The sequence below is a fragment of the Equus przewalskii genome, chromosome 17 (assembly GCF_037783145.1).
Source record: "Equus przewalskii isolate Varuska chromosome 17, EquPr2, whole genome shotgun sequence".
Taxonomy (NCBI): domain Eukaryota; kingdom Metazoa; phylum Chordata; class Mammalia; order Perissodactyla; family Equidae; genus Equus; species Equus przewalskii.
Genome location: NC_091847.1, coordinates 56,772,976 through 56,784,499, shown reverse-complemented (window position 1 = coordinate 56,784,499; position 11,524 = coordinate 56,772,976). Strand labels below are relative to the sequence as shown.

Sequence of the window (11,524 nt, the reverse complement as noted above, 5' to 3'; positions counted from 1 at the left end):
CATGTGGGTTCGATGACTCCGGTGAGTGATGTATTAACAAAAACGATGATTCCCATAGCAAAGGACTTCTGTGTGAACACTGGTGTGGGGCGTTCTTACTTGAAATGAGGATGTGGATCTCAAAAAACATACAGTAAATTTTTAGAAACTCACTTAAGTTTTAAAAAGTATTGTCTATGGTAGAATTCTGTTAAAAGATGACTTTGTCATTAAATTGATACCAATAAACTCTCAGTAAATCGTGAAACACCACCTGATACAACTGAGATGGCCCATTATAACACTACTTCAAAGTCTTATTAAATACAACATATACACACATACCTGTATTATTATACAAATGTATACATATATACATTATTTATGTCATAGTGTTTCTCAATAAAACCTCATGTTTAAAAAAACCCTTTTCTCTTTTTAACTCTTCACATACTTCCTGCTTAGAATCCATGGATAACACCATCCTGTTTAGAGTGTCTGATGTTCATATGCTAGGGTTTTATATTATTTTTCTCTCTTTGTCGACGACTATAGCTGCTCCGAGAAGTGACAGCTCACCCTCAGTGTCACCACTGGCTTCCCAAGCAGCTGGAATGCCTGCTGCTCTCGAGGCCTCCCTGGGGATTACTCTCGGATGGAAATTCTCAGCCTCAAGAAGAGTTTAGCAACAGTAAGGAAAAACAAAAGAAATGCAATTTTCCGAAATCAAGTTGACTAAGATTCCTGTCTTCTCATACAATTGCCCTCCCTTCTGAAGGGTGCTTCTCAGGACACTTCGTATGTTGGGACGAATTGTATCAGAGAGACAACCCTGCTACGTCAGAGCCTAGGTGCACAGCTCAACGCAGGTAGGAAGTCTTGTGACTTAAAATTTTTATAAAATAAACTTTGTACGTGAAAGCTTTTCTGTGATTTTTAAAAATCTTTTCTGGCTTGAGATATTTCATGCATCTCTCCCATTCAAAAAGGACTTCTCCCAAATCAGTAATAGCCACATGATTACTGTTCATTTTAACTAAAGTCTACACATACATTTGACAGTTTTCCAGATCAAACATGGCTCTAAATAGAGAATTTTCAAGATAACATGTACATAAATACCATTGCTTAAAATTATAACAAATACAGCCATCTTTGATCTTTTGACCAAACTAAGTATTCTTTGAACTTGCTCAAGTTTTGTTTTGTTTTGTTTTCCTTGCCGCTTATTGAAGGGAAATTTGCTGGATGTAGAAGTTGTTTGTTTATAATTCTTCTCCCAGATCTTATAGATAAGCTAAGGATTTCTATGTCATTAAACACGTTCAATTGTAAGGAAATCAATGGAAGTCAGTGTACAGAGAGAGTAAAACTCTCTCTGTTAACAAGAGTCATATTTTGGATACATTATTATTCTTAAGTAAAACTTAAGTGTCTGTAAAGAAACTTCCCCAAGGAGCATTGTGTTGGTGTTTGTGCACTGGAATTCACCCTACCTCCTGGTTTCACTCTTAACTCCTACAGTCTCTTCTCCATGAAGAGCTTCTTTAACGATGTTAAGTCAAACGATGTTGTTACTTGGCTGAAAATCCTGCAATGATGTCCCATCTCAGAATGAAATACAAAGTTCTTACCTTAGCTTAACAGCAAGCCTACCACCTAATTTATCATCCAAACAGGACTCTTTGGAGAGTGAAAGGGACCTTAAGAGTAATTATGCCGGGCAACAGGTGTAAACCATGGTTCTCCCAAGCAAACCAGGATGTAGAGGGACCTACCTAGAAAGCTGTGAACTAGCAACCGCCACCTCCCAGTTCTCATGTTCTATCAGTGTCATCTCAAACCTCACTGAGCTCCAGCCACACTAGCCTATTGGATGCTTTTCAAACATAACAAGCGTGCCTCAGCCGCCTGGAATGTTCTTCCCCAGATACCTGCATGTCTTTAATCCTGGTCTCTACTCAGATATCATCTATACGAGAAACCTCTCCTGACTCCTTCCTAAACTCTTCTTCCCTGTTCACTCTCTTCTTCTTAGCCTACCTTATTTTTCTTCATAACACTTATTACATCCTCACATAATTATATATGTACTTTTTGTTTGTTTCCTATTTAGTTATGTCTCCCCCGCCAGAAGGCAAGCTCTATCACTGGGTGAACTTTGTTTTGTTTATTGCTGTGTGCCTGGCATCTAGAACAGTGCCTGACACTTGGTAGGTATTTAATTATACTCTACGAATGAACAAATGAATGCATGCGTAGAAGTATAAGTTGACGTTTAGAATGGAGGCTGTTTTAAGTGGAAAGAGCAACTTCCATTGACTTATGGATGGCAATTAAGTGAGAATGCTTGTAATCTACGAAACAAATGAGAGATGCCAGGAGGGGTGTTACATGGTACAAAGAATAAATTAGGGAAGATTTTGGCTAACAGAATGGTAAAAACAGTATTCTAGAAATGATGATTCACTGAAATGTTTTTATCATTTGATTGTAGTGAAATAATTTCCTCCCTGGTAATGTGTGTTTTATGTCTTTCTAATACGTTTATCCAGCTGTGTTGCCTACCATGTGTTTTAATTTAACTTAATTCTAAAAATTTTATTTCAAATTTTGTGGCAGTTACAATATTTAGGAAATCCCTTAACAGGTGTTGTTGTTGTCTTAGAAATAAGAATATTTAACTACCAGAACAACACCTACATGCCAGGCATTATTTTAAGTACTTTGCAAATATTATCCTGTTCAATCCTTCCGACAAGCCTATATGACGTAGGTATTCCCATGATCCCCGGTCTGCAGTGAGGAAACCGAAGTATAGAGGTTAAGGCAGTTTAACCTCAGAGCCCATGCTTCTAACCCACTGCCTTTGCCATATTGTGTGATTTATTTATTGTTGTTTTGTAATCACTATCGGTTTATTATTCCTGTTAATCTCTGTATTCCAATAGACATACCCTGAAAGCATCCCCTGATTTCTCTGGCAAATTCTAAATGTAACCTTTTGTGATTCAGTCTACTTAACCCACTGCCAGTTGTTTTTCCCTTAGCTTCTATCACAGTGTATATTTACCTTGGTTCTTTATCTCATTATTTATGGTCTGTCTTTTCTCACTAGAATGCCACCTTTTTGAGGGTGGGGACCTCTGTTTCACTCACCGCTATATTCCTAATGCATAAGTGCCTGCTGTATAGCAAATGCTCAATGACTATTGGTTGTGTGAATAAATACTGAAGGAATGAGCCATAGTAAAACTATCTTTTTTTCCAATATGACTAATGTGATTCAATCAGTCAGCCAATATTTGTAAGTGCCATTTCTGTCCCTAGTTCCATGCTCCATACACAGCACTTGCTACATGCCAGGTTCTCTTCTAAGCAATTTACATAAAGCAAATCTTTGAATCTCTGCAATAACCTATGAGGTGGTCTGCAAAGATCCAAAAAAATACGTCAAGACAGGGCTCCTATACATAAGGAGCTTTAAATCTAGTTGAGAAATAATACGAATGGAAGTGAAATCATTAGAAAACAATACACACTTATAATACAAGCATGTAATTATTAAATTTTGAGTTACAACTAAATTTTGAGGAAAGAGGAATATAAGTAGGTATTTCAACTTTTAAAGGGAGTTGATACCTTTTAAAAAAATTTTTATTGAGTTCACATTGGTTTATGACGTTATATAAATGTCAGGTGTACATCAGTCTATTTCGGCTTCTATTTAGAAGTCTAGCTTCTGTCTGTCACCGCGCATATGCGCCCCTTTACCCCTTTCATCCCCCCTCCACTTCCTGCCCCTCTAGTACAAACCAGTCTGTTTGAGGAGTTGATACATCATCTTGGTCTTTAGCAATGGGAGGAATTTGGCAGAGGAAGGAAGGAAGGGGATGATATTCCTGGATAGAACAACTGAATTAATTCAGTAGAGAACAAGGATGATCTCTCTGATGGCCTGGGAATAATGGTAATTGTCACTGGGCAGGTAGGTGAGACCAGACCATAGATAATTTTGAAACCCAGGCAAAAAAGATTGGACCAGAGGAGACTAGAATCAGGGAATCACTGTGTGTGAGAGTGTGTGTGTGTGTGTGTGATTTACAAAGTTGGGAAAATAAGTCTTTCCAGTCTTATTATGTGGATTAAATGGAATAAAGAGTAAAAAGCACTTATCCCAGTTCCTGGCACATAATTAGCTGTCATGAAATGGTAGCTATTATTATTACTGCTAATAATAAAAACAGCAGAGAAAGTTTTGCCTTCAATTTTTAATCTGGATAGACTCATTCTGGGTTATTTATATTTGGTCTGTCTAATTTGTCTTTATCAAGTTGAATACAGTTCAACGCAAAGTAGTACTGATTAAGACAAACACTGGGGAATGAAAAAATGAGCATATCCCACATATACTCCAGCAAAGAAAGTGCATTGTTGTAATGGCATACCCATAGACAGAGCTAAAAAATAATCACATGATAAAATTTTTAAAATACTAGCTACCTGTATTTCATTAAAATGTGCTATTTTCCACTGTGGAAAACAGTGTGGTGTTTCCTCAAAAAATTAAAAATAGAATTACCGTATGATCCAGCAATTCTGCTTCTGGGTATATACCCAAAAGAATCGAAAACAGGGTCTCAAAGGAATAATTTGTACACCTGTGTTCATCGCAGCACTATTATTCACAATGGCTAAAACATGGAAGCAACCCAAGTGTCCATTGATGGATGAATTGAAAAGCAAAATATGGTGTATACATACAATGGAATACTATTTAGCCTTAAAAAGGAAGGAAATTCTGACATACGCTACAGCATGGATGAAACTTGAGGACATTATACTGAGTGAAATGAACCAGTCACAAAAAGACAAATACTGTGTGATTCCATTTATATGAAATACTTATAACAGTCAAAATCATCAGGACAGAAAATGGAAGAGTGCTTGCAATGGGGAGGGGGCAATGGAGAGTTATTGTTTAATAGGTGTCGAGATTCAGTTTTACAAGATGAAAAGAGTTACAAAGTTGGATAGTAGGGATGGTCGCACAACATTATGAATGTATTTAATGTCACTGAACTATGCACAAAAATAATTAAGATAGTAAATTTTATGTTATGTGTATTTTACCACAATAAAAAAAATGGAAAAAATGTGTGATTTGCAACTCTACAGAATCCAGTTATAGCTTTTTGACTCCCTATGGAGACTATTTCACTAACATTCAGCTGGTATAAAAACAGGCATTTCCCAGAGGGATAAACAGAGAAGGCAATAATAACCTCGGCAAGATCCTCCATCGACTTCAAAGGATATGAGAATGCCTGTAAGGTTTCTTGCTTTGTTTTTTTTTCTTTTTTTTTGGTGATGATAGGGGAGGCAGAGTATAAACAAACCGTAACTCAAAAAGTTTTTAGTAGTTTAACATTTGAAAGAGATACATCTAATTATAGTGTACCGATTTCTTTAGTCGAATATATTTTATATTAACTATTATGCAAGCTGTTTACCGGAGTTAATGCAATTTATAGTTACATATTATGCTAGATGAAGAAACATAGGGCTGGGTTCTAAATAGGCTAGAGGTGGATGGAGAGCTCCGAACACCAGAGCTTCTGTAGGAGAAAGGACTAAAAAATTGAAGAGGAAAAAAATAGAAAGCAAAGGAAGGGGAGAAAAAAGTGATTCAAGTCTTTTGAAGATTTTAAAGCCAAGAGTTTGAGTTGGAAAAATTTGTCAGAAACTACTTAAATTCATGTGTGCAGTTTGCATTATTGCGTATGTCCATCAATGTAGAAAACATTTTATTTTATTTTTTTTCTGGAAGACTGGCCCTGAGTTAACATCTGTTGCCAATGTTCCTTTTTTTTTTCTCCCCAAAGCCCCAGTACATATTGTATATCCTAGTTGTAGGTCATTCTAGTTCTTCCATGTGGGATGGCACCACAGCATGGCTTGATGAGCGGTGTGTAGGTCTGCACCCAGGATCCAAACCAGCGAACCCCCACCTGCTGCCAAAGTGGAGCACTCAAACCTAACCACTAGGCTATGGGGCCGGTCCTGAAAACATTTTCTTTATGCAACACCGTGAGCCTGCTCCATCTAATTAACGGAAAGAAAGGTCATCTACACACAAAAAGGCACTACCTTTGGTGCTAAATAGCTGGATTAATCTTTTAACAGTCTTAAATATGTCTAATTCCCTTTTCCCTTACACCTGGGAAGTAATCAGACTTTGAACCACGTTCTCTCTCCTCGCCAGCTCTTTCACCTTTTCCCTTGGTGTGCCTGCAATTCCACACATTCCACGCTGCCCTCCACACCCTTTGCACAATCATCCATCTTAAGTGGGGCTTTATGGACATAACCACTCTTTTCCTAGCCGTGGTCTTTGCAGCCTGCTGCCAAACGTTTCCTTTCCTCCTGAGGCCCTTTGTGCAATTTATGACACACAGTTTCTAACAATAGGATTAACTTTGAGCGCAAGGGCACTGTGTGTTTAGGGTGCAGGTCACTGTTTGCTGTTCTGGTTGGCAGTGTACACAATGAATTAAGCAATGCCCCTTGAGGCATTTTAGTTTCGGGTGTGGATATTATGTGACACAGTTGTCAACTCTTGGTTTTTCTTGAGGGCAAGTAGCTGAAAACTGGTTTCACTCAGTTTGTTTTGGTTTGTTTAGACCAACAATTTGCCCAAGCAGAAGGAGCCTGCCTTCAACAGTGAGGCAACCTCAACAAAGAGGTTGGTTGGGTCTCTGCAAGCTCTCAACCCCTGCCATAAAATGAAACCAGCTACAATATTTTCTACATCACACCGTCTCTTGGCGTCTACGCTCCCGAGCTTCCTCCAACTGCTCCCTTCATGGCATCAGGTAAAGTTCGTGGAACCCAGGAACTGGGATCCAGGCATGGTCTCCATCCACTGGAACAGCAGGCAGACGCCGAGCGCGAGGACGTGGGTCACGGCTACACGGTTTTGTAGAGCAGCCATGACATGCTCTGGGAAACAAAAAATAATTGCTGAACACTGAAGTATGTGTAAAAGCACTTTTTCTTCTTCGACTTAAGAATACAGTATTATCATGAACCTTAGCAAAACAGAGCAATGGGGCTGACTCAATCTTCAGAACATTGGCCCTGAACCTGAACGTGCTTTAAAATAGAGCTAGGGGTTTAAACAGCAAGTGGACTCATTTAGTTCTGTTTGTTGCTATATCCTCCATTCTGGCTTTGTCCCAGAGATTTCCGATGGCTCCAGCAGCTTTGCAGTCAGTGTCTCTGATGTGTTTGCATCTGACCTCTGACCTAAACTTCAGTGTTATTTTCAGCCGTTCTTTGACAGGGCATCCAACAGCTGCTGCGTAATACCACAGACAACTTGTGACCCACGCTGAGTTTCTAGCAATAAGATTAATCTGCAGATTGTGGGCTCTGATCTGAAGCCGTCGATAATTTTCCTTCACAGACTTGGGGGTGGGGGAGGGGAGGAAATAAAAACCAAACGTGAAGTACAGTGTTATCCTTTTAAAAAAAATTGTAGCAAAATATACATAGTGTGAACCTTTAATTAAAGAACAAACATTTTCTTGTAATTAAATGGTAACTGCAAAGTGTGTCGCTTCCCAATAGTTGTGATAACTGAATTTGAAAATGCTGTTCAGAGGAGGACAGTAGTCACAAAGAAATTTCGAAATGATATATATCTATTGATAAATGCTGGTTGAAATATTTATTAAAGGTTCCTAAGAAATCTGAGGCTCTGAGAAAAGGTGACCATCCCGTATAAACTTTGTTTGACAAAGGACAGTGAGTTTTAGAAAAGCAGATTAATCTAAAAATGTATTTCAAACAATTTTGTGGCTTAATCCTGAAACAAATACCAGAACTTATTTTTAAAGTACACTTTTGGGAGTTTTCTTTGCATGAGGAAGACTTCAAAAATCTTGAAAAGATTGATACCTAGGTCAATGACTGGCTAGTTTCAAAGTCCACCATAACTGTATAGTTTCAATGGCAAAACTAATTCGGGTTGTCAGGATGTAATTTTTTTTCCATTTGCTATCACACTTCAGCTGATAGGCAGAGAGCTAGAAGCTGCCCTCCGCATTTAAGATAATGGCAGAAATAACAGGCGCTTAGTGTTACCATACTAGGGGTGTGGCGATTCTCTCCTGTTCTCTCCTCTCTCTCTCTCTCATGATAAACTCAATGGGGTTGTCTATTTTTAACCTCCTGTTCTTTCCTTTTGGCAGAGGAATCAGTGTGAGCTGAGCTCTTTCCCTGAATGAATCCAAGTAACCCCGGTGGTTGCCTTCTGAAATGACCAGCAGACACACATCTGTACAGAGGCTGCCCAAAGTATAAACTGTGTTTCTAGAGTACCATGTCCAGCCAAGGAAGTCCTGGTGTGGAGTTTTCTACGACAACAGTCAGTTCAGTAGCTGTGCAGGCTGGGGACTCCAAAATCGTTATAGCTGTCATAAAGGTAAGCTAACCACTTTCCTTTTTCTGTGGGGCTGGAAGTTTCTTGCTGTTATGTTGATAGTCCTAAAGAACATTCCACACAATCAGCAGTACACAGCATATAGACTACAACACAGCAAGAACATCTTCCTGCTTTCTTAAATCGGCAACTAAGAGAAACCTCTATGAAGTTTCAGCCAGTTACTAGAGTTTCTCTTTCAGTTAGTCAGAAAATATCTACAGCAGTTTGATTTTAAAAAAACAAAACTCGACCATATACTTTCAGTTTGGTTTCTAAAGGCAAGGCATTCGTGATTACAAGTTCATGGTTGCCAGGCTAAAGAGTCAAGTGGACCTGTGAAATGTTTGTGATTTTTGAGAGTGGTGTGATGGAGGAGGGAAGGGGGGGTCCCAGCAGACAGGCGGAGGCATTATTTTGAGCATGATGGAGCGCAGGGAACGCCTAACAAGAGGCTCTGACACGTGCCCTCCACAGCACAAATTCTGACGTGGTAAAGGCACTAGTAAATCCTTGGGACGCTGTTGGGGGCATGAAGACCCTGCCAGGGAAGGTGAAAAGGGCATGTGTCAAATTGGCTCTTAACAGCAGGCAGTTGAAGCCACTTGGGGCTTAAGGTTATTGCATGTTTTATGTTTAGCAATTTGCCCAGTTGCAAAGAGGACCACACATCTTTAGGTTGAAGAAGACAGCCATGATTTTATTTCCTATGAAAATGCCCTGCAAAAACCCCTGAAGCATTATGCTTGGATTTAGACAATTCACCCCCTAAAGAATTCAGTATTTGATGAAGGGAATCTGGCAAACAAGCTGGTGCGCACCAGCCAGTTCCTTTCAGGACCCCACCAGGTTTAATTGAATGACTTTTCTGGCCTTTTGTTAGAGCTCAGACAACGAGGCTTGTTTAATTTCACTTAAACGCTATGAATTTTATGTTAATGTGAAAATTGTAAAAGGAAAGCAGCACTTGACACTGAACAAAATGATTCACTCTAGAATCACAGAACGCAAAGTGTTTCTCCGGAGGGCGATCTCCCAGTGCTGTGGAGGCTTTGCCCCACGGAAACGGGAACGCGGCTCATTCCCTTGCCCTCTAGTCTTTTCAAAGGCAATGAGTGGACTTGGAAAGAAGCCTGAAGCAGAAGTAACAAAACTTAATAATTTGCATGTGATTTTATGATGCTGTGAGTAACTAAATTTCAGCAGTGAGGGAAAAGAGGAAAACCCACAGTTTAAAAAAAGTTGACTTTGCTTTTCCTCAAATATGAAGGATTTCTTAGGGCAGGATGAGGAAGAATACGTATGGAATAAATCATAGGAGAATCAGAGGGTAGATTGACAGTAAGAAAAAAGTCTCTAAAATGACAGTGGAAACTCTTATTTTAACTGAACCGTGTTTCTAAGAATGTTCGCTCCGTCTCCCCTCCCCACCTGTCTTGCCTCACCTCCATCCCACATAAAACTCCAAGCTATTCAAAGCAGAAAGCCCATCCTAGAGGAATAGAAGTGCGTGTGTCTGACCCGTACAGGCTTCTTGTTTCCAAATGGTCCTGGGGCACTAATGATCTAGAGTAGTCCCACGTTTTTCTTGTTTCTCTTCAGCAATTCACTTATCCACGTGCATGTGCCAGTTAGTAGCTCCTCCTGCTTAATCAGTTGCTTCTTAGAAAAGCAAATCCTCAGGAAATGCAGTGATGAGTTATATCTTAGGGCAGTGAAAAAGTCCTGAGTGTAGAAAACAAGTTGGCTGCATTCGAATGGCAGTTGTCACACATCTAATTTTATCAACATTTGCCTACATACTTCATTGAATACTCAACAACAAAAGTTGGAAAATGTTATGTTTTAGCCATGAAATAAGATAAAAATCAATTGCTTCATCTACTGTTTATTCTTTCTGGTTGAACCACCAGGGTCAGTGGAAAGACACTAACCAGCCTAAATTATATTTATAAAACCTTTCCCCTACGGTGAAGCTTGCATCCTACTTGCCCAAGTGAACTTTCACTCTTTTTATGGAATTCAGTTTGTGAGTGAAAGAATGTACAATTACGTGAATTATTTTGTAATTTCGTAATACTTAATAATACGTAATCTGTTGTACGTGTTCCTCATTTGAGAATTTTTCATTTAAATCCATTTCCAAAGAAAAACAACTTATCCTAAGAATAAAAAAGAAAAGGCAGGGCATGGGTTTATATTAGACCTGTTATAGTTCAGTTTAAGTAAGGGCCGTCTCTGTGAAAAGAATAGTGTTCACAGTGCAACTGGAAACTGGAAAAAAAAGGGAATGAAAGGAAAAGAGAAGGGTAAAGGGGAAGGAGCAAGAGGAACTAAAAGTGCATTTATTTCATTTTTATTTTTAGTGTGGCGAATGGGTACAACTTCAATTGGCTGAATCACAGCCCAATCTTCTAGAAATTGGTAGCAGTCAGGATGAAACCAAAAAACTTCTTCATGATCATGAACTTCTTTTGGCCAAGCTCAAGGTAAGACATTCAGATATGAAGCAGACACAAAATTAAAAAGAAATAAAAAGCTATTTCTTGCACTTTTTCTTGATTCTTCTGATGTCACTGGCCTATGGCCATTTTAACACAGTGCCAGATAGATAATGGAAAAATGTTATTGTTATTTATGAGCAAATACCAGCCCTGGAGGGAAGTGACAAGATTTTTTTAAACCTTCCCTAATGTGATAGAAAATATGGAGTGACAATATTTTCACTGTGGAGAAATAAGCAATGTTTTTTTTTTTCCTGGCTGCCTCAGTAAAAAAAAAATAATCCATCATTTTTCCATTTCATGCATTATACTGTCAAGTCACAACAACAGATCTAAACTTTCTACTGCCAATGGTACCTGCTGGCAAGAATAATATAGAGGCTTTCTTTCCTCTGTTAAACTATTGAAAATATCTCATTTTGTGTTGAATATTAAGAGTTCTTGAAACCAAATAATACTTTTAGTAAAATCAGAGTTATTATTCTAGTATGTTGTGGTTATTTAGTGAAGAATCTAAAAATAACATTGGCTTGAGATTGCCAGAGAAGGTATCTCG

The 11,524-nt window shown here is 38.7% G+C and overlaps 1 protein-coding gene across 10 annotated transcripts in view; it reads left to right on the top strand.

Moving 5' to 3' along the window:
* Positions 1-562: 562 nt before the first annotated feature.
* The window catches only part of CCDC141 (coiled-coil domain containing 141), a 181,578-nt gene continuing 170,616 nt past the window's right edge, over positions 563-11,524 (top strand). For 5 of the 10 annotated variants that reach the window (XM_070580350.1, XM_070580349.1, XM_070580346.1 and 2 more), the window contains exons 1-5: positions 680-848; positions 2,096-2,192; positions 6,663-6,854; positions 8,235-8,467; positions 10,831-10,953. In XM_070580350.1, coding sequence (XP_070436451.1) covers positions 8,366-8,467; positions 10,831-10,953 — 225 coding nt within the window. In that variant the 5' untranslated portion in view covers positions 680-848; positions 2,096-2,192; positions 6,663-6,854; positions 8,235-8,365. Of the gene's footprint in view, positions 849-2,095; positions 2,193-6,553; positions 6,855-8,234; positions 8,468-10,830; positions 10,954-11,524 lie in introns of those variants that run through there. The other 5 variants (XM_070580351.1, XM_070580348.1, XM_070580347.1 and 2 more) reach the window with 2 other exon arrangements.